Source organism: Mustelus asterias, chromosome 17, assembly GCF_964213995.1.
Source record: "Mustelus asterias chromosome 17, sMusAst1.hap1.1, whole genome shotgun sequence".
In the NCBI taxonomy this organism is placed as follows: domain Eukaryota; kingdom Metazoa; phylum Chordata; class Chondrichthyes; order Carcharhiniformes; family Triakidae; genus Mustelus; species Mustelus asterias.
The window spans coordinates 35,140,670-35,164,444 of NC_135817.1; the positions used below are offsets into that span (position 1 = coordinate 35,140,670).

General features: G+C 46.8%; 1 protein-coding gene across 1 annotated transcript; it reads right to left on the reverse strand.

The window, feature by feature from the left end:
• Positions 1-11,256: 11,256 nt before the first annotated feature.
• Positions 11,257-23,302, reverse strand: LOC144506149 (uncharacterized). The gene is made up of 3 exons (XM_078231989.1): positions 23,135-23,302; positions 13,038-13,104; positions 11,257-11,864 (listed from the first exon to the last, which is right to left on the reverse strand). The coding sequence occupies exons 1-3, from the start codon at positions 23,254-23,256 to the stop codon at positions 11,751-11,753; spliced, it is 303 nt and encodes a 100-aa protein (XP_078088115.1). The 5' UTR covers positions 23,257-23,302; the 3' UTR covers positions 11,257-11,750.
• Positions 23,303-23,775: the final 473 nt, after the last annotated feature.

Genomic DNA, 23,775 nt, shown 5'->3' on the forward strand with positions numbered 1-23,775 from the left:
GGGATAGTGTACTTAAGTTCTGGTAGCTTCATTAATAGTAAATAAAAGCCTTCATTTACTGAGCTTCGAGCCTCGTGTCTAAATTGATGTGCATCAATTTTATTTACTGTTATTAAACTCTCGACGGAGAAAAAAAAGAAGAGAGAGAGTATGGAGCAAATTCTCAAGCCAGAACATCTGACGCTAGATCCACGTGCGGTGGGCGCCTCTAACACCTTCGACCACTGGCTGAAGTGTTTCAAAGATTACCTGGCAGTCTCCGCAGCGGTCACCACAGATGATGACAGACTCCGGGTCCTCCATGCGAGGGTAAGCGACACAGTCTACCTCGCGATCCGTGCGGCCACTAATTACCCTAAGGCCCTCGAGCTTCTAAAGAAGCGCTATACAAAACCACCTAACGAGATACACGCTCGTTACCTCCTAGCCACACGACGACGGCAGTCGGGCAAAACAATGGAGGACTATGCCAATGAGCTCATACAGCTAGCCAGGGGCTGTGACTGCAAAGCTGTGTCGGCTGAGCAGAGCATGTACGACCTCGCCCGAGATGCGTTTGTGGCCGAGGTCGGATCGTCGTACATTCGACTTAAACTGTTGGAGAAGGGTAACCTTAATCTTACCCAGGCCATCGAGTTAGCAGAGATGCTCGAGTCAGCTTCAAAGAGCTTAGTCTTATATCCAGAGGACCACGTGGAGACAACGTGGCAGGAGCAGTCGCAAATCCCTCCTCGCCCCTCGGGTTCGAAATGCTGTGTAATGGCGTGCTCCCATTCGGGCCAGACGACGGCTGCAGCCCCGTGCGGCCCGCGGTGCTACTTCTATGGAGGAGCAAAACATACCCGGCAAAAGTGTCCCGCTAAAGCTGTATTGTGCACCGCATGCGGTAAAAAAGGGCATTATGCAAAGGTGTGCCGATCGAAACCCTGGAACGGCAGTGCGGCCTGCGATTCTTCAGAGCTTGGATCATCATCGTCGAAGTCGTCGCGGGGTTCGTCCACGTGCGAGACCAGGACGACGCCATTACGGTCGACGGAGCCGGAGGAGTATGACCACCAGGGGTCGCTGAGTTTGGCGCCCTCACCCACGTGCGATTCATGGGGGCAGCCATGTTGGTCGACACTGACCACGAACGACCAGCAGGGGTCCTCTGCATTGATTTCAGCTGCCTGCAGTGGCATTCATGAACCAACGGTGGCGTCGATCATCGTGGACCAGGCCAAGCCTCATAGACTCGATCGTTAAATGATGAATATCCAGGTAAACAATCATGTGATTTATTGTCTGTTTGACAGCAGGAGCACTGAGAGCTTTATCCACCCAGACACTGTGAAGAGGTGTGGACTCCAGATTCAACCTGCCAAACAGACAATCTCTATGGCATCAAGGTCCCGGTCTGTTGCTGTGCTAGGGAGTTGCGTGGTAACCTTGAAAGTACAAGGCACAGTTTACGAGCGCTTCAAGCTCCTTGTGTTGCCGTATCTTTGCGCGCCAATACTTCTCCGTCTAAACTTCATGGTCCACTTGAGGAGTGTAATCCTACAGTACGGTGGGCCACTCCCTTCACTGGCAGTGGGAAAACAGCAGCAGCCTCCAAATTGCCCAACGCGCCCCGCCTGCAACCTCTCGACGCTAAAGATCACCACACCCTCCTTGTTTCAGAATCTGGTGCCAGGCTGCAAGCCCATCGCGACTAAAAGTAGGCGTTACAGCACTGAGGATCGGATCTTCATTAGATCTGAGGTTCAGCGGCTCCTCAAAGAAGGGATCATACAACCCAGTGTTAGTTCGTGGAGAGCACAGGTTGTGGTGGTCAAGAGCGGGAACAGACCCCGGATGGTCATTGACTACAGTCAGACCATTAACCGATATACGCAGCTGGATGCGTATCCTCTCCCGCGCATATCTGATATGGTCAATCAGATTGCGCAGTACCGGGTGTTCTCCACCATAGACCTCAAGTCCGCCTACCACCAACTCCCCATTCGCCCAGAGGACCGACAATACACGGCTTTTGAGGCGGATGGTCGCTTGTATCATTTTCTCAGGGTTCCCTTTGGTGTCACCAATGGGGTCTCGGTCTTCCAGTGTGCTATGGACCGAATGGTGGACCAGAACGGGCTGCGGGCTACCTTCCCGTACCTGGATAATGTCACCATCTGCGGCCATGACCAGCAGGACCACGACACAAAACTCCTGAACTTCTTACACACTGCATCTCACCTGAATTTGACCTACAACAGGGAGAAGTGTGTGTTTTGTACACGCCGTTTAGCCATCCTAGGATACGAGGTGGAAAACGGGGTCATTGGCCCTGATCCAGACCGTATGCGCCCCCTTGCTGAACTTCCCTTACCTGCTAGTGCAAAAGCACTGAGAAGATGCCTAGGCTTCTTCTCTTATTATGCGCAGTGGGTTCCCAACTACGCGGACAAAGCCCGTCCGCTTATTAAGTCCACGACTTTTCCCCTAACGCCAGAGGCCCGATTGGCCTTCGAGAAATTGAAAGACGACATCGCGAAAGGTACGATGCATGCGGTAGACGAGTCCATCCCCTTTCAGGTGGAAAGCGATGCATCTGATTTCGCCCTGGCCGCCACACTTAACCAGGCGGGCAGGCCCGTCGCATTTTTTTCCCGCACCCTCCAAGGCCCCGAAATTCGGCATTCAGCGGTGGAAAAGGAGGCCCAGGCCATTGTGGAGGCCGTCAGACACTGGCGCCATTACTTGGCGGGAAAACGGTTCACCCTGATCACGGACCAGCGGTCCGTGGCGTTCATGTTTAACAACACGCAGAGGGGCAAGATCAAGAATGACAAGATCTTGCGGTGGAGAATTGAACTCTCCACCTATAACTACGATATCATGTATCGTCCAGGGAAACTCAATGAGCCCTCTGATGCCCTCTCGCGTGGAACATGCGCTAGTATTCAGGAGGATCGTTTGCACGCCCTCCATAATGATCTGTGCCATCCTGGGGTCACTCGGCTCTATCACTTTGTAAAAGCCCGCAACCTTACTCGGTGGAGGACGTCAGGTCGGTAACAAGGAGCTGTCGGATTTGCGCGGAATGCAAACCGCACTTTTACCGACCTGACCGGGCACATTTGGTCAAGGCCACTCGCCCCTTCGAGAGACTGAGTGTTGATTTTAAGGGCCCCCTTCCCTCAACAGATCGGAACGTGTACTTTCTAAACATCATCGATGAGTACTCCCGGTTCCCTTTTGTTGTTCCCTGCTCGGATACATCCGCTGCCACGGTGATCAAGGCATTCCGTGATCTTTTTACCCTGTTCGGGTACCCCAGCTACATCCATAGCGACAGGGGCTCGTCGTTCATGAGCGATGACTTGAGGCAATTCCTGCTTTCATACGGGATTGCCTCTAGTAGGACCACGAGTTACAACCCTAGGGGTAATGGACAGGTGGAACGCGAGAATGCTACAGTCTGGAAGGCTGTCTTACTGGCGTTGAAGTCCAAAGGTCTTCCAGTCTCCCGTTGGCAAGAGGTGCTCCCTGATGCGCTTCACTCCATTCGCTCCCTCCTGTGTACGGCAACCAATGCTACTCCCCACGAGAGGATGTTCTCATTCCCTCGGAAGTCTTCCTCGGGGATCTCTTTACCATCTTGGTTGACGTACTCAGGACCCGTCCTCCTGCGGGGACATGTAAGGGCCCGCAAGTCCGACCCCTTGGTCGAACAGGTCCATCTCCTCCACGCCAACCCTCAGTATGCCTATGTGGCATACTCTGACGGGCGAGAGGACACGGTCTTGATCCGAGACCTGGTGCCAGCAGGGGACGTAGCAACCCCTGTCGCTCCCATACCCCCAGTAACAAACCCATTATCTCTCATTTCTTCCCCGGACACGGCGCGGGCAGCATCGGGACCATTGCTTAACCATTTTACTCCCATGTACAGCTTGCCTGAGCCCAGAAGATGGTCGCCACCGCAGGGCGTGTCAGGATCCCCTGGACTACCATCACCTCAGGGTCAACCGGCCTGTGAGTCCGTGGAAGAACAGCTGGACGCCATTTTGGGGAGAACGCCACCGCAAGTGCCTACTCCGGTGTCACCGCCGGTATTGAGGAGGTCACAACGACGGTGCGGTCCCCCTGACCATCTGAACTTATAGACTGCTGACATTTTATTCTGGTTTTTGTACCCCGCCGGCCTTTGTTTTCAAAGGAGGGGTGAATGTGGTGAACCATCGTTGGTTCCCACTGGATAGTGCTGAGCCAGGGGCTGGCCAGGACTACAAGGATGTACATATGTTACTGTTGGATTGTGCTATTATTGCTGTTGGGTTAGGGTGGGGTTGTTACACCTTTGTATGGTAGTGTTGTGGCACATCCCAGTCGGGCTCCGCCTCCTGGGAGAGGTATAAGAGTCCCTGCTCTGGCCGGGATCCCTTCAGTCTGGGATAGTGTATATAAGTTCTGGTAGCTTCATTAATAGTAAATAAAAGCCTTCATTTACTGAGCTTCGAGCCTCGTGTCTAAATTGATGTGCATCACCAGGCTTCCTGCTGCACCTGGTCCAGGTTGAAGTTGATGAACTGGCCAGCCCGGGCATACAGGGCTTCAGTGACCTGCCTCACACAGGTGTGCACGGCAGATTGGGAGATGCCACAAACATCTCTGCTTGGGGTCTGGAAAGAACTAGTCGCGTAGAGGTCTAGAGCGGCCGTCAATATGACAGCCACTGAGAGTGGGTGCCCCCCTGCCTCTTGGTGCCAGGTCCTGCAACAGGTTGCACACATGTTGCACGGTCTCCTTTTGGAGTTGGAGACATCGGCAGCACATGGTGTCCGACATCTGCTCGAAGGACGCTTGTGCATGGAACTGCCGGGGTCTCTGTTCCCTCCTACTCCTATTCCCTCCCCCCCACCCCCCCGGGTGAATGGCAGCCACCTCCTGTCTCTGGTGGTCGTCTCTCTCTGGTCCTGGAAGTGGCAAGGCCCGGGCTTCTTGTGCCTGCAATTCTCCCTCCTGCTCCTCCTCCTCAGCTCCAGCAGCAACCAAAAGGAAAGCAAAATCTATTGGTTGCATTTAAAAAGCCATGTTGTCATTCTGAAGATGTGGGGGCAAGGGGAGATGGAGAGGAACACATGTAGAGATTATGGAATGCTGTTTGCCCCAGCACATCAACAGTCACTGTCCATACCCCCCAATTCCCCCAGCCACATGCTCCTCACAATCACAGCCTCCCCCCAATTCTCCCAGCCACATGCTTCCCACAATCACAGCCTCCCCCCAATTCCCCCAGCCACATGCTCCCCACAATCACAGCCTCCCCCCAATTCTCCCAGCCACATGCTCCCCACAATCACAGCCTCCCCCAATTCCCCCAGCCAAAGCTCCCCACAATCACAGCTCCATGCAAAGTTGAGAGGTTGCAGCAGTGCTATCTGCAAGGGCTTTGTGCACATCCTTCAGCTGCAAGTGAGGTGAGTGCGCTGGGACCCAGCAGCACCGCAAGACCCGAGGTCAGTGCTGAGACCCGGGTCCGTGCTGCAAGCTTCTCCAGTCCAGCTAGAACACTGGCATTTACCTGACAAAGTGAAAAATTTCCCAGGTATGTCCTGTCCAGAAAGAGCAGGACAAATTCAATCCAGTCAATGGTCATCACAGCTGTCTCCTCTTGATCATCAGTAAAGTGATGGAAGTTATCATTGGTAATGTAATCAAGTGACACTTCCTCAGCAACAACCTACTCAGTTTGGGTTCCACCTGGTCATTTGCTTCCTGACCACATTACTGCCTTGGTCTAAACATGGATAAAAGAATTCAATTCCAGAAGTGAGGTCACTGCCCTTGAAATCAAGGCAGCACCTGACTGAGTGCAGCATCGAGCAGCTCTAACAAAACTATCGTCAAAAGGAATCAGGACGGCAACTCTCCACCTGTTGGAGTCATGCAGAGCAACAGCCCCCCACCCTCCCACACTCTCGCAGAGCTGCCACCGACCCGAGACAGAAAATGGCCGCAGCAACAGGACACCTGTGAGTAGCAGAGAGCCGTCGGACGCCATGCACTTACCTCCTCACTAACCCTCACTGATGGAGAGCCTGAATCAGACTTTCATGGAGCATGTCTGATTCACGCCGATTCCCGATGGACGAACGCGATGGTAAAGGGGGAAGTGCTGGTAAAGTTGGGCGTCCAACCCAACATTCAAATACATTTAAATTACCGTTGCACCCATTTTGGGTGCAGTCCTGATCGCGGCCATTTTAAGCACTTGGTAAAGGGGGAATGGGTGTGGAGGCGGTCGCGGATACGCTCCTTGCCTCACGCCCGACTTTACCACATTTTCGCGCCCGAAAACGGGTGCAACATGATAGTAAAATCGGGCCCTATATCTGGGCGCAGTGACTGGGAGGATTGCAAAGGGGTTTCACATCGGAGCTGAACGTGCTAAACCCCACACCCGCGATTCTCTGATCCTGCAATCTGTGCCAGGTGTGACGCAGTTGGAAAATTGTGGCCTATATTTCCAATTCCTCAGCTAACAATGAGAGTGCATGTAGCCCTTTGAGAGATCTTAGTACCTGAAAATAATCTGCACTTATGCATTGGTTTTCTTCCTCAAGTTGAAGAATACAATCAAAATCCCCAAAGAGATTTACATCTCCTCAAGCTACCCTTGGTTCGGCTTGATTAGCACCCAGAGGTGCTGGAACTTGAGGTGTATGGAATTAGCCTCTTGTACCAAATTGAATGAAATTGGGTCTCTCATAATTGTATGAAATGCCCAATGCAGGTAGTCTAATTGGCGGAAAATCAGTCTTCAATTCTGGCCAGACCACTTCCAAAAAAATGTACCCATCATATGTAGACAAGCAGCTGACCTGGAGCTAAGACTCATGTTAAGTGGAAAAAGTTTGATGAAGGAACTCATTTGCAGAATTTCAATAAACAAGCGGTGTTTCAGCATTCCAAGAGTAAGGTTCACACTTTGCCAGAATATAAAACAGAATTTCAAAATCATCTTGGGGGTTTGGAGGAGGAAAAGGATTCTATGACCCTCTCCACTTCTCCCTCTTCCTTTGAAACATTCGTTAAAATTTTTTGACCAAGCTTTTGAATGTGTGAATGGCAGAACAGAGGTACAGACTCCTGCATTTGGAATATTGCGTCCAGTTCTGGTCGCCACACTACCAGAAGGACGTGGAGGCTTTGGAGAGAGCACAGAGGAGGTTTACCAGGATGTTGCCTGGTATGGAGGGGCTTAGTTATGAGGAGAGATTGGGTAAACTGGGGTTGTTCTCCCAGGAAAGACGGAGAATGAGGGGAGACTTAATAGAGGTGTATAAAATTATGAAAGGCATAGATAGAGTGAACGGTGGGAAGATTTTCCCCAGGTTGGTGGTGACGTTCACGAGGGGGTCATAGGTTCAAGGTGAAGGGGGGAGGTTTAACACAGATATCAGAAGGACATATTTTACACAGAGGGTGGTGGGGGCCTGGAATGCGCTGCCAGGCAAGGTGGTGGAGGCGGACACACTGGGAACGTTTAAGACTTATCTAGACAGCCATATGAACGGAGTGGGAATGGAGGGATACAAAAGAATGGTCTAGTTTGGACCAGGGAGCGGCGTAGGCTTGGAGGGCCAAAGGGCCTGTTCCTGTGCTGTATTGTTCTTTGTTCTTTGTTCAAGGCAACTGCCACATTCCTCAGGCAGTCCCTTAACAGTCTGTACCTCTGTTCTGCCATTCACACATTCTGATCACTCCATGGACCTTTCTCAGGTTTCTTCATCATCATTCACATTCCCTTTGTCCAATTACAGCCCCCCACCCTCATAGTATAAATCTCTTTAGATTTCCTTTGCTCTTAGCTCTGACGAAGGGTCTTCCAGACTTGAAGCGTTGGCTCTATTCTCTCCACAGATGCTGTCAAATCTGCTGAGATTTTCCAGCATTTTCTGTTTTTGTTTCACCTTCCAATCCTGTGGCACTGTAATGATGCATTTTTACAGACTTCATTCAAAGCACAGTGGTATTTAATAATGAGAAAAACAGTACGGCAGCCCACACAGCTGCCCTAGTCACCTACGTGTCTTCTGTCTAAGAGAGGATTTTACTCCCTGGGGTGATTACTCATTCTTCATCACAATTGGTCCCCCAAGACAGGTGACACTTAGTCTAGCTTGTTGTCTTAAAAGGGATAATCACCACAAATCACCCCAGGCACGTTACTAGGTTTAAGCATTTTCCAACTCTTAATAATCTCAGGACATACAAATTTTTTTTCACTTTTGAATCGCAGTCATTGTTGTAATGGCATTAAATTCAACAGTCAATTTACACACAAGGTCCCATAAAGAATAATGTGAAAAATACAAGCAAGTAATCTGTTTTTTGATGGCATCAGTTCAGGGATAAGTGTTGGCCAGAACATCCTGAGAATTCCTCTCTTCTTCTTTGAATAGTGACAGAGGATTTTCTATATTTACCTGAAATGGTAGGTGGTTTCACGTACACATAAACATTTATTCCAAAAATCATGTTTAACCCAACAGGATGTCTCGTCCATCACAAAGAGAGAGGAAGAGCAGAGGGGCCTTGATTCAATGTCTTATCTGAACAATAACGCCTCTGACAATGCTGTACTTCCCCATATTATACACTGAAGTGCCAGCCTAGTTCTTTATGGCATAAATATGGCCAAGCGGGCCTTGGTCATCCTCCCATTTACTCAGTGGACAGAAATAGTTCTTATTTCATTCATGCTGAGTTGGGTTATGGCCTCTGATACAGAACCATGCATGTGAACAATCGCTACGCCGGTAGAAATCTTAATTCTTTTTATTTTGCGTGTGGGTTCACCATATTTGAAGAAGCAGGAAACCCTTAACAAGAGCTGGAGAGTAATACACTGAGGCACACTCTGCAATGAGGAACATGGCGAAGCAGATGAAGCAGATTCCAATATGGTAACTTACATTTTTAAAGCCTTTACCTAACTATGCGTTCCTTCTAGAGTCGTCCACCAGTGGGAAGATACAATATCCTCACGTTATGCTGGGGTGCCAGTGTGTTCAACTCCGGATTGAGGTGGTTCAATACCACTGTGCCAGAAGTGTTGCTTATAACAAAATTTTGGGTAGGCAGCATCAGGCATAACTAAAAACGAGATGCAACATGGTGAAGCTAAATCAGGGGGATTAGTGGGGCAAATATGTGGGGCTACTGGGATGGGCCTGGGTGGGATACTCTGTCAGAAATTCGGTGTAGACTTGATGGGCCAAATGACCTCTTTTTGCACTGTGGGGATTCTATGATTCTATTCTATGCCTCTATAAAATTCACCAGAATTCAAAAAATGTGTTGGATTTCATTAGCATGTCTCACTCATGTTTATCTTAAATAATATGCATGAATGACCTATCATCATATCTTATAAATGAGTGCTTGAGAGTGTTTTACGTACAACCACTGTGAATCAGGGTTGCTATTAGCACTGTTGGGTGACACAAAGCAGAGGTACTTCAATTTACTAGAGGAAGCACTCAATAATAAGACCAAAAGGCAGTATTTTATCTGGAACAAATTCTTTGCCTTTTACTAAAAATACTGTCCAACTAATCTATTGCAAGTCATAATGTTGACAGATGTTGTCTGTTTCTTTAGTTTAATGCAATACTATACTGTTATCTTTCTGCACTTTCCCTTCTCTGCCTAGATAGTCAAGGAGGTTAAACATGCAGTCTGACTTAACATACCGTACTTTCCCTCCTCATTTCCATCTGCCCCGAAGGTCTATTTAAAATAATTCTTCAGGGAAATAATAATGCCATAATAACTTTTTGTCCATCATTATCTACTTGAGTCAAAATAGCTGTTAGCATTCATGTATGTCTCCTGTATTTCTTCAGTGTTCCTATACATACTTCCCTGCTGACAAAAGGGTGGTCTGCTCTTCAAGTTCTGCTAATGCTCCCTTTAACTGAGTATACAAGGGACACAAGGTACCAACCAAACAGGATAACAACATCTGGTATATTTTCCTCCTTGCAAGAAATATTATAATGTCTGCTCAGCATCTTACTGCACAGCTCAGATTGAGAAGCATGTGAAGAATCAAATTTGCTCCCTCTCACTCCATGGGCCTAATCGATGATACTCCAAAACACAGCACCATCGTGCCACCTATCAGCCTTTAATTTCAGTGAAGTCGAGGCACCACCTGCCTTCCTAAGGTGCATAAAAACTCCCAGGGGACTTTTTGAAGCGAGCAAGTGAGCTCTCCCTGGTGTCCTTGCTAACATTTATTCTTCAACCAATATTACTAATGATCTGGTGATTATCACATTGCTGTTTGTGACACCTTGCTCTATACAAATTTGTGGTCACAATTCCGATGTTGCAACAGTGACTATAATTCAAAAGTACTTCATTGTTTGTAAGGGCTTTGGGACGGTCTGATGTCATGAAAGGTTCTATATAAATGCAAATTTTTTCTTTAATGATGAACTAAAATAACAAATCAAATGTCAACCTAAAGTTGGGATTTATTGTTTGTTATGATAATGGATTATATTACATGGGGATAAGGCAGAATGTTAGAACTGAGTTGGAAGATCAGCCATGATCTTGTTGATTGGTGGAGGAGGCTTGAAGGGCCAATTAACCTGTTCCTGCTCTGATTTTGTGTGTTTTTATGTTCATTGAATTGGACCGATTTATTATTGTCACATGTATTGGGATACAGTGAAAAGTATTGTTTCCTGTAAGCTATTACAAACAAAACATACTGTTCATAGAGTACATAGGGGAGAAGGAAAGGATAGGATGTAGAATATAGTGTTGCAGTTGCTGCTTACTGAGTGCATTCAATAACTGCTGCTCTATAAATAGTTCAGGAAATAATCTATACTGCACTTAGTATAACAAGTACAATTTCATTCTTCAAATATAAAAGTAGTTTGAGTATAAAATGTTAACATCTGCTAAATGTCATATTTTTTCAATAACAGAAAACATATGTTCCAGTCAGTCATCCATGGCTTTTTGTATGGGCAATGCAGACCAAGTAAAGGTTTTGGTTGAAGCAGGTATAGGGGGTTGGGGCAATTGAACAAAGATGTGTAGATGTAATTCAGTCCTCATTTCAAAATTACACATTCTGTATTCATTTAGTTAAGTAGCAAAATGTATGGCAATCTTGGCAGCTGTGAAGGAATAAGCATTAAACAGAAGCATTGCAACATCACCACTCGTGGGAGGGTGCAAATGCAGCATTACAGATTTACATTGGCAACTTCCATTTTTAATGTCATTATTCAGCTTCATAATTGGAAAAAGTTAACAGAAGTGGCAGAAACATGACAACTGGAAATAAGGCTTTAAATATAGGATACAATTGATACGATAATACATTGATACAATAATGCCAGTGGGCAAGGTAGGTCAAGTTTGACAAATATCTGAAAGCCTCAAATTCTCTTCACCAATGCTTTCCCTATATTGGACCCCATATCTAAATAGCAATCAATACTTCTGGGATCTTTTGCCATTTGAATACAGCATAATTGGTGTCACAAATTACCCGGCTTGACAAATATATCCACATCATACAGGTGAAATTATTGCAACAGGACGTGCAACTAGAAGGATTTCTAGAGGAACACAGGATATCATCAGACTTGCCCGTACAAGTGTCTTCAGGGCGAAAACTGGGAAGTTAGAAGTTTCACCGGAAGCCAGCAATCATTATCTGTCCAGTGGAAATAGGTTCCTCCTCAATTTCCTGCCTTTACTCCCATCATGTTGGATTTCTGTCCTTTCAGAATGTAGAAGGCTAAAAAGCTATGGATTCCATCTTTCAGTTCAGCCAGTTTGGAAAACTGACACAACTTTTAACAGAAAAAGCAGGGAATCATACAAATGAAGATGTAACCATTCAGAAAATCAGCAGTCTACCATTGCTTATTGTACTGACTATGAGTCAAATGATCTTGGAGACCAAAGTTTGATTCTGAATTGATGTCGAATTATATTAATTTGTATTCATACAGCACCTCTGAAGTACTGAAATATTGCAAAGTAATCACGCAAGTGCGAAACTGGAAAAAATATAGCAGTTTGGTTAGGGAGGTTAATGAAGTTACTGTAAAGATAGTTAAAGAGCATGTTATAAATGGAAAAATAATATGGCAAGGTGGAGGGCCCAGGAAACTTGTTCCAGTGTTCGCAGCAATTATGAATGGATGCAGTGCTACCAATGGTGCAATGGAGGAGGGATACACCAATGCCAGTGATGAAAGAGCAGAGATATAAGCCGAAACAGAGACCTGTAGACTTCTGCCTCATCGACCAAAAGATCAAAACCCCTCAAGCTGCTTTTTATCCACTGACTGATCTTACTAATTTATTATGATTAATTTAAAAACAAATCTTCACTTCCAGCAAAGGAGGAATCAATTTTGGGGCAACAATGAATCAGTTAGGTGTGAGAATGGAAAATTCACAATCCACCACTATGGAAAAGCAGCAGTCCCCCATTGCCTATTGTACCTGACTTAGACTGAAGGTATTCAGCCTAGGGAAGAGCCTGACATACACACATAAGTTTACATACATGCACACTTCAAATTTAAATATTCAAAATGAGCCATTGGGAGCATGCACGACTTTAAGTATTTAAATAAACTCCAGATAGCTTTAAATAATGTTCAGGAATCCTGAGCGATCACTTGATTATTTTCACTCAGGGTTTGTGGTCAATAGAATATCCAACTCAGGAGTGTTTCCTTTGGTGCAGTGTTTCACAAGCTATTTTCTAATTTGACCTCTTTTTAACACTTGAAATTTAACGTGACTCCAGTCTAAAAAAATAGTAAAGCAGCATAGTAACATTAAGTATGCAATTATTAAAGATCACTATGCAGAAGCATTTCACTTTCTACTTTCCCTGGGTTTAATGGAGCGCAGCTCTGTATTCAGGTGAGTTATTTACTTTATGAATTATTTTAGTTTACATGATGTATAATACATCATGTGAAAATTTATGTTTGTAATGTACTTACTAAAAATGCGATTATTTTATGCACGCACCGGTCCACTGTTTGATCTGAGCCACTCCAGCTCCTGGACCTTGGTCAAGAAGAAAAAAATACAATTGATGTTGGCATATTGTGTTCAGTATTACTGATCTAAGGCAACGTCACACTAAGATTCCCTAAAGATCATCTTAGTATCATTGATTTTGTTTTGAGATAAGTCAAATAAACTTTTAATTTTCGCCTGTGGATTTCAAATGACATTAAATAATATTTATAGCTCCAGAGCTGCAGCTTCACTGTGGATTCTGCTGCATGCAGTGCAGCTGTAAAATAAAATGGATTTAATTCATGAAGTAAATAACTCACCTGAATACGGAGCTGTGCTCCACGCAACCCAGGGAAATTAGAAAGTGAAGCATTTCTGCACAGTAGCATGGAACATTTTGTGCCACAGTAAAAGCTTTTGGAAGTAAATTAAAAAGAAAAAGAGTAGCAAAAGTGAGTGTTGGACCCTCAGGGGGTAAGACTGGGGAATTAATAATGGGAAACAAGGAAATGGCTGGAGCCTGAACAAGTATTTCGATCTGTTTTCACAGTAGAATATACACCTCAAGAATGGTAGAAAATGAAAATGCAAAAGGGAGGAAGAACTTTAAAAAATCACAATCACTGGAGAAAAAGGTATTACGAAAACTAGTGGAACTAAAGGCTGACAAGTGCTCTGGACTTGGTGGCCTGCATTCTAGGGCCTTGAAAGTAGTGGCTGCAGATATAGTGGATGCGTTAGCTGTAATTTTCCAAAATTCCTTAGGTTCTGGGACGATCGTTGTGGATTTGAAAGCTGTAAATGTAACACCACTATTCAAGAAAGGATAGAGACAAAAGCAGGAGACAATAGGTCAGTTAATATAACACCTGTCATTGGGAAAATGCTGGAATCCATTATTAAGGAGGTAAGAACAGGATATTTAGAAAATCGTAATACAATCAGGGAAAGCCGACCAGCGGGATTATCCGTGCCCCCACAGCGTGTTTCGCAGTGGTGGAGACAGCCTGCCATTGGCTGACAGTGGGATCTTCTGGTCCCACCACTTTCAACAGGGTTTTCCGTTGTAGGTACACCACCCCCCACGCCGCTGCTGGAGAACCTGCAGCAAGGGCTCGCTGTCGGTGGAACTGGAAGGTCCCACCAGTGGAAATGGCCGAAAAATTCTGGCCAACATTGTTTTGTGAAAGGGAAATCATGTTTGACAAATTCATTGGAGTTCTTTGAGGATAAACAGGAACAATAGAACACCACAGTGCAGAAGGAGGCCATTCGGCCCATCAAACTCGCACCCAACAACAATTCAACCCAGGCCCTATCCTCTTAACCCTGCGTGGTTACCTTGCTAATCCCCCTGAAACTAAGGGGCAATTTAGCATGGCCAATCAACCTAACCTCCACATCTTTGGACTGTGGGAGGAAACTGGAGCACCCGGAGGAAATTCACACAGACACGGGGAGAATGTGCAAACTCACACAAAAAGTCACCCAAGGCCAGAATTGAACCCAGAATTGGGTCCCTGATGCTGTGAGGCAGCAATGTTAACCACTATGTCACCATGCTGCCTGTAGGCTGTATTTTGTTTTTCTTTCTATCTTTATGTGTCTGGCTTCTACATTTATGATATTAATTTGCACATCTGTGACAGAGATGCCACGTCTTGTCCCACAGTGCCTTAAAATGTGTCCTGGGATCCACTTAAGCTACACATATAAATTGTCGGTGGAGAAATACAGTGTATTATGTGAGGAACTGAATGACCAACTAGGTCATGTGCTTTTGATAAGCTATTTTGGTGTTTCAAACATGTCCTATATTTGAACCGAAGGGAAGGACGAGATTGACCTGAAGGTTAAATGAGATGGATGCCTGCCTGAGTCTCGGTTACAGTATGACTGTTCAAAATAACCTCAGTTAACATGATAGGCTGGACATTAACCAGAATACCAGCAAGGTTTGCAGGTCACAAACATTTTCATATAACTAGAAATTGTGACATATCTAACAAATACATATCCAAAATGAACTAAACTGACATTTCTCCAATCCCTAAGGAAGTCTTCCTCAGTCACTGCAAATGAAACTGTATTTTCTGGTTGGACTTGCACAAATTAGCAGGAAAGCTTTATTTCGAAGGCAGGATTTTATTTTTTATTGTTTAATCATTGGGTGTGAGCTTTCTGGCATGTCATGGAAGTATTCCCAGTGTTGTGGGGTGGGTGAAAGGTTCTCAGGGTAGGTGGGAATGTGAAGCTGAGATTACAATCAGATTGGCCATGACCTTATTGAATGGCAAAGCAGGCCTGAGGGACCAAGTGGCTCCTAACTTGTATGTTCATATGTATATCAGGAGTTCCTTTGTCTAGCTGATGATGAAGGGATGGTAATGTTTTTCCAAGTCAAGATAGTGTGTGGCTTGGAGTGGAACTTGGTGGTGTTCCCATGCAGCTGCTGCCTTTGACCTTCTCAGAGGGTTTGGGAAGGACTCTTGAAGGAGCATTGGTGAATTGCTGTGGTGTATCTTGTAGATGGCACACACTACAGACACAGTGTACCAATAGTGGACATAGTGAATGTTTAAGATGGTGAATGGGCTGCCAATGAAGCGAGTAGCTTTGTCCTGGATGGTGTCAAATTATTTGAATCTTGTTGGAGCTGCTGTCATCCAGACAAGTTGAGAATATTCAATCCCACTCATGACCTAAGCCCTGTCAGTGGTGGAAAGACTTTGGGGAACCAAAGGCGAGGCACTCAAAGCATAATACCCAGCTTCTGACACTTCAAGCTCCTAAACATTTTCACATTTAAAAAAATCACTACTGTCAGAAGAAATATTGAGACACAATGGATGGCAGCAAAAATCATCATTCTCCATGTTTCACCCTAATCGGACCTTTCCACTTCATTTAACACTTTTAGATTAAATTTAGGGTGTAAGTCTTGACTGAGTGCTCTCAGTCTTTTCCCTAAACCAGCAGGTTATAAATTCTAGTCTCACTCCAGAGATTTGTGCAGATAACTTAAGCTGGCATTTCTGCATAATACTGACAGTGTGTGGCACTGTTGGAGATACCACTACTGTGCAGTACTGACAGTGTGCTACACTGCTGGAGATGCTGTTTCTGTGCAGTACTGACACTGGGCTGCATTGTTGGAGATGCTGGGCCCTATTTTACCATTTTGATTCTAAGTGCAGGGCGGACTTGAAACTGGGAGTGTTTCAGATCCGACTTTTAGACCCATTCTCAGGCTCCCCCATACGCACTCTGCCTGAAAAAATATCAGCGATTCCGAATCGCAATGCTGAAGTCTGTGGGTGGGGCTTAACGTGCCCGAAACCCTGCAGCTCCGGTCGGCGCCTCCAATTGGGCATGTGCAGGAAAAAATGATAGAATGCTGATCCCCTGCCACATCTCTCCCACGCCGGATAGTGCCTCCCTCTGGCCCCCACAGACATTGCCCCATCCCCACAGCATTACTGACCCCCTCATCCCCCCACCCGCCCGTCACCCAGACCGATCGTGACCCCCTCCTCCCCCCTTTCCCCCTACCGATCTCAGGCAGAGTGGCAGCGGACCCACCCCCTTCTCCTCCACTGATCTCCGGCAGAGTAGCAGCAGACCCCCCCTTCACCTTTACTGATCTCAGGCAGAGTAGCAGCAGACCCACCACCCCCCCCCCCCTCCCCCCGCCACTGATCTCAAGCAGAGAGCCGTCGGATGCTAGGCACCTACCTCCTCACTAACTGGAGTGCCCGAATCGGACTTCTATGGAGCATGTCTGTTTCGCGTCGATTCTAGATGGGCAAACGTGGTGTTAAAGGGGGAACTGCCGGTAAGGTTGGGCGTGCAGTCAATTAAGTCAATTTAACTGCATGCAAATGCATTTAAATGGCCGTCGCACCAGTTTCAGACACAGTCCCGATCGCGGCCATTTTCGGACCTTGGTAAAGGGGCAACCGGCAATCGGGCCCCCCCCCTGGGTTAGGCAGCGGGGGGGGTGCCCCTGGGCATGGGCACCCTGGCAGTGCCAGTCTGTGAGCCCTGGCACTGCCTAAAGGGCAAAGTGCCCATGCCCAGGGGGCTTTTTGGCACTGCCTACTGGGCATGGGGCAGTGCCAAGGGGGCAGGGCCTATTGTGGGAAGGGCCTACGGGCGATCAGTGGGGGTGGGGGTCCCGCTGCCACTCTGCATTGGGATCAGTCTGGGATGGAGGGAGTGCAGTGATTGGGGCAGGCTGGGTGGGTAGTCTTCGGGGGGGGGGTCTGACCCCAGGGGAGTCTGCCAGGGTGAGGGGAGTGGGGGGACCGCCACTGCTAGGGGGGGGTGGGCTGTACATCGGGGTGCTCTGGGATGGGGGGGAGTCAGGGCTGGCCCGGGAATTGTTGTGGGGCCATGATTGGGCCGTGGAGGGGGCTGGTGGTGCAGCACTTTAGGGGTCCCGGGCTGGACAGCGATCAGGCTGGCCAGCAAACGGGGAGTCTGACAGATCGGGGCCACTGCGCATGCGCGGAGTTCCAGAACGGTCAGACTCTGGCGCGAATAGGCCCCGCCCCCCTGGGTTTTTAATGATATTCATGACCTCTGCAGTGCACAAAGTGGGGAGATTCGGGTGAGAAGCTGAACTGACAAAACAGTAGGGATCTAGAACAGTTTTCCCGCGAATTCAATGCTTTTGGGAGAATCGCGGCAGCTGTTTATGTATAGCACTGACAGTGTGCGGCAGTGCTGGAGATGCTGTTCCTGTATAGTGCTGACAGTGTGCGGCAGTGCTGGAGATGCTGTTCCTGTATAGTGCTGACAGTGTGCGGCAGTGCTGGAAATGCTGTTTCTGCATAGTACTGACAGTGTGCGGCAGTGCTGGAAATGCTGTTTCTGTATAGTACTGACAGTGTGCGGCAGTGCTGGAGATGCTGTTTCTGTATAGCACTGACAGTGTGCAGCAGTGCTGGAAATGCTTTTCTGTATAGCACTGACAGAGTGCAGCAGTGCTGGAAATGCTTTTCTGTATAGTACTGACAGTGTGCGGCAGTGCTGGAGATGTTGTTTCTATATAGTACTGACATAGAATCATAGAATCATAGAAACCCAACAGTACAGAAAGAGGCCATTCAGCCCATCGAGTCTGCACTGACCACAATCCCACCCAGGCCCTACCCCCATATCCCTACATATTTACCCACTAATCCCTCTAACCTACGCATCTCAGGATACTAAGGGCAATTTTTAGCATGGCCAATCAACCTAACCCGCACACCTTTGGGTTGTGGGAGGAAACCGGAGCACCCGGAGGAAACCCACGCAGACACGAGGAGAATGTGCAAACTCCACACAGACAGTGACCCAAGCTGGGAATCGAACCCAGGTCCCTGGAGCTGTGAAGCAGCAGTGCTAACCACTGTGCTTTTGCTTTTGACAGTTGCCTTTGCCAGATGATCTGCCCTCTCAGGCGGATATAAAGTCTCCCCTGCACTATTTGAAAAGGAACCGGGTAGTTGCCCAGGTACTTAAGTCAACATTTTTCCCTCCAGTAATGCCTAAAGCCATACAGCCATTTATTTCATTGCTATGGGATCTTGCTGCACACATGTTTTTCTAGATTCTAACAATGATTTCACTTCAGATATATTTTTGTTGGTTGTTTGGGATGACTTGCCATCCTGAAAGTTATTATATGAAGGCAAAATTTTTTCTAAAAGAATGTATATGCTTCACATCTATGTGCAGTTAATCAGAATCTCTTACGTACAAGGGCTCAAGGATTTTGTCTGAACACCCAAAGGTGAAATAATCCACTCAATAGCAAACATTAAGGCGTAATGAAATTCAAAATTTATGAATTGGTGGTATTCTAAGCAATGTGAGTCTCCCAACTGTAACTTGTGCGCTAGATTGTAACACAAAAAAATAAATACTTCACACAAATTTAGTAAGGAATGGATTTCAACCAAAAGGCATCACAGTAGATAAAAAGAAAACATTAAACCTTGCATAGAATGAAAATGTTCTCTTCGGTGCAGGTATGTTTGAACTCTGCAGCTAAATGCCTTAACTTTGTAAGTGTGCAATGTATTGGTTGCAAGTAAAGACTTACACAGAAGCCAACATTTCACCTTGGCAACAGTACATGGTATTGAGTTAAATGCTTTGAAAACCCTGAAAAGATCATGGGAAGATGGTGACCTATTCTAAGCCAGCACTGATTCGTCGAGAATACACGAAAGAGGAGTTTGAGAATCTATGAATAGAAAGGTGTCGTTAGCTAAACAAAAATCTTTCTTTGATGACAAGTAAGACCTGTGACTTTTTTTTCTTGGGTTCAAGGACTTTCTTCTTTGGGAAATAAAGCGAAAAATCTTTGGGAAATAAAATGAAAACTTAACTGAAATAACTTTCATCTCTTTAATGTTGAATTTAATTTTATCTTTTTCAGTTTATGATAAACCTTTCAGCCAGTTTCATTAATGGATTGGTAATGTGGAAAGCTACACAGGATATACTAATAATTGTGAATTGCTAGAGATCAGCAGATCAGGAGGTGGACATGCCAGGAGGAATTTTTTGAACACATAAAAGGACATCTGTAAAAATGCTTGTTCACCAGCTTAGGGAAAACACAACTCAGTTGTTTACAGGTTAAAACTATGCAGAGGCTTGTGACCTCGTGGCTGCAGTCAGCTCCCGAGATGACTCTGAGTACAGAAACCTACACTTACCAAGTGATCCCCCACTCTGCTCCCTGATTAGTTCCCTGGGTCATGTAAGTCTTACTCTGCAGATTGATCCTTAAAGGAGCAATCACCATAGCATCAATGAAAGGATGGGCGATAATTATATAAAACGTAATGACTCACATTTTCAATGAAAGGAATACAAAGAACAAAGAACAATACAGCACAGGAACAGGCCCTTCGGCCCTCCAAGCCTGCGTCGCTCATGTGCCCATCTAGACCATTCGTTTGTATCCCTCTATTCCCAGTCTGTTCATGTGGCTATCTAGATAAGTCTTAAATGATCCCAGCGTGTCCGCCTCAATCACCTTGCTTGGCAGTGCATTCCAGGCCCCCACCACCCTCTGTGTAAAATACGTCCCCCTGACATCTGTGTTGAACCTTGCCCCCCTCACCTTGAACCCGTGACCCCTTGTGTTCATCACCTCCGACCTGGGAAAAAGCTTCCCACTGTTCACCCTATCTATGCCCTTCACAATTTTATACACCGCTATTAGGTCGCCCCTCAGCCTCCGTCTTTCCAGGGAGAACAACCCCAGTTTACCCAATCGCTCCTCATAGCTAAGACCCTCCATACCAGGCAACATCCTGGGAAACCTTTTCTGTACTCTCTCCAAAGCCTCCACGTCCTTCTGGTAGTGTGGTGTCCAGAACTGGACGCAGTATTCCAAATGTGGCCTAACCAACGCTCTATACAGCTGCAACATCATATGCCAACTTTTATATTCTATGCCCCGTCCAATAAAGGCAAGCATGCCATATGCCTTCTTGACCACCCTCTTCACCTGTGCTGCCACCTTTAAGGACCGGTGGACTTGTACTCCCGGGTCCCTCTGTGTCTCTATACTCCTGATGGTTCTGCCATTTATTGTATAACTCCCCCTTACATTAGATCTACCGAAATGCATCACTTCGCATTTATCTGGATTAAATTCCATCTGTCATTTCTCTGCCCAATTTTCCAGCCTATCTATATCCTGCTGTATTCTCTGACAATGTTCATCACTATCCGCAACTCCGGCAATCTTTGTGTCATCCGCAAACTTACTGATCACACCAGCAACATCTTCCTCCAAATCATTCATATATATCACAAACAGCAGAGGTCCCAGTACAGAGCCCTGCGGAACACCACTATTCACAGACCTCCAACCGGAAAAAGACCCCTCCACTGTTACCCTCTGTCTTCTATGGCTAAGCCAGTTCTCCACCCATCTAGCTTGCTCACCTTTTATCCCGTGAGATTTACCCTTTTGCACCAGCCTGCCATGAGGGACCTTGTCAAATGCTTTACTAAAATCCATATCGACTACATCCACGGCCCTTCCCTCGTCAATCGTTTTTGTCACCTCCTCAAAAAACTCAACCAAATTTGTGAGGCATGACCATACTGTCTATCGCTAATGAGATTATTCAGTTCTAAATGTGCATATATCCTATCTCTAAGAATCTTCTCCAACAATTTCCCTGCCATGGACGTCAAGCTCACCAGACTATAATTACCCGGGTTATCCTTGCTACCCTTCTTAAATAACGGGACCACATTTGCTATCCTCCAATCCTCTGGGACCTCACCTGTGTCCAGTGAAGAGACAAAGATTTCTGTTAGAGGCCCAGCAATTTCATCTCTTGCCTCCCTGAGGAGTCTAGGATAGATGCCATCTGGCCCTGGGGATTTGTCTGTCTTAATGTTTCCTAAAAAACCTAACACTTCCTCCCTTGTAATTGAGATTCTTTCTAATGGGTCAACACATCTCTCTGAGACACTACCAGTCAACATGTCCCTCTCCTTTGTGAATACTGATGCAAAGTATTCGTTTAGGATCTCTCCGACTTCCTTTGGTTCTAAGCATAATTCCTCTCCTTTGTCCCTGAGAGGTCCGATTCTTTCCCTAACAACCCTCTTGTTCCTAACATATGTATAAAATGCCTTAGGATTCTCCTTAATCCTGTCTGCCAAGGACATTTCGTGACCACTTTTTGCCCTTCTAACTCCCTGTTTGAGTTCTTTTCTACTTTCTCTGTATTCCTCCAATGCTCCATCTGTTTTTAGCTGCCTGGACCTCATGTATGCCTCTTTTTTCTTTTAGATTAGACCTACAATTTCACTGGTTATCCACGGCTCCAGAATCCTACCTTTCCTATCTTTCCTCTTTACAGACACATGCCTGTCCTGCAGTCCTATCAACTGCTCCTTAAAAGACTCCCACATGCCAGATGTGGATTTACCCTCGAACAGCCTCTCCCAATCAAGTGACCGGAGTGAATTGGGGGCGATTCTCCCAAAAGTGCTGAATTGGCGGGAAAACTGGTATAAATCACTTCTGTTTTTTCAGCTCAACTTTAGACTCGAATCTCCCACACTCAGTGCAATGCAGAGGTCACAATTGTGAATATCATTAAAAGCTCAGGGGGCGGGGCCTATTCATGCCAGAGTCTGACAGTTCCACGGCTCTGCGCATGCACAGTGGTCCCAATCTGTCAGTCTCCCCATTTGCTGGCTAGCTCGATGACTGGCCAGTCCGGGACCTCCACAGTGCTGTCCCTCCACTCCCCCCCACAGCCTGAGTGCGGGCCCCACGAGCATTCCCAGGCAAGCCCCAACCACCCTCCCATCCCGGGGCAACCCAATCTCCAGCCCCGCCCCCCCAGCAGTGGTGATGCCCCCAGCTCCCCATCCTGGCAGACCACCCCCGCTACCCCCCCCCTCCCCCGCCCCCCAGAGGCAGAACCAACCCAGCAGACCATTCCCAGAAAGGCAGATCACCCCCCCTCCCCCCCTGGCAGACGAACTACCTCCCAGCTTGCCCTGATTGCTGGTCTCCCTCCTGCCCCTACTGATGCAATGCAGAGTGTCCCCCACCCCCACCAATCACCCCCTAGGTCCCGTCCACAGTAGGCTCCGCCTCCTTGGCCCCATCCACAATAGGCCTCACCCCTTGGCCCTGCCTCCTGGCTCTGCCCCCTAGCCCATGACCCCTGTCCCTAGATCCCACCCCTTGGCCATGCCCCATTGGCGCTGCCTGATACCCGATGGGCAATGCCAAGGTGCCCCCTGGGCATGGGCACTTTGCCCCTTGGGCAGTGCCAGTGGGCACAGGCTGACACTGCCAGGGTGCCCATGCTGAGGGGGAACCACCCTCCCTGCTGCCCGATCCCCTGGAGGGCCCCGATTGTCACTCTGGCAGTGTCCCTCGCTAGTTCCCCACAAGTGGGGAGCTACTCTAAATCCCGCCAGAGTGAAATACTCCTGGAGAGGTGGGGAATGCTATTGAGCCTGGAGAATTCAGTCCCGGGCCCGATAATCACATTTAAAACACATTTTAAAAAATGTAATTACTTACCTCTCTTCCCGCTGGTTTCCAGTGCGATCTCGACTGCGCCTGTTCTCCGACTGTGGGAGACGCACATGCGTCGGGAACACATGCGCGAATCCCACGAAATGGGTGACACACCATTCTTCCATCCTGACGTCCAAAAAACGTGCCGTCGGAATGGGAGAATCGGGCCCATTATTTCTGGAAAGCAGAATCGAATTCACCAAAGGGGACAAAATTAAAGTAGAACTTTAACGTTACGCCTGACAGGGTGGAAGATTTATAGACAGGGGCATATGTATGCACTGATCAATACTACCAATATAATCACAGAATTATTTTTAAGGCACAGGAAGTGATAATTGGGTGAACATCATAGAAGTGTAATCATGAGTGTATAAAGCAATGAATAAATTTGGAAAAAATGCTGAAATGGGAAACACTAGAGAAAAATGGAATGCTTCTCAGAAGATAATGAAATACATGTAACTGAAGTTAAAATAAGTTGAAAAAATATAAAAATGAAGCAAGAATTGTAAGAATAAAGGAGAGAATAAAGGAGAGAAAACCACAGGAAGAAGATAGACTGTGAAAAAGTCAGGACATGTAAAAACAATGTTGTGATAAAGTCTTTAAATTACAGAATTTAAGCTGAATTCTGATTAGCT

Bases quoted from the DNA above. Each gene is read 5' to 3' on its own strand.
- LOC144506149 (XM_078231989.1), bottom strand. From the start codon at position 23,256: ATGGAAGAATGGTGTGTCACCCATTTCGTGGGATTCGCGCATGTGTTC. The intron at 13,105-23,134 runs GTAAGTAATTAC...TTCTTGACCAAG, and splicing joins GGAAACCAGCGGGAAGAGAG to GTCCAGGAGCTGGAGTGGCT. The intron at 11,865-13,037 runs GTAAGTACATTA...TTCTGTTAAAAG, and splicing joins ATAAAATAATCGCATTTTTA to TTGTGTCAGTTTTCCAAACT.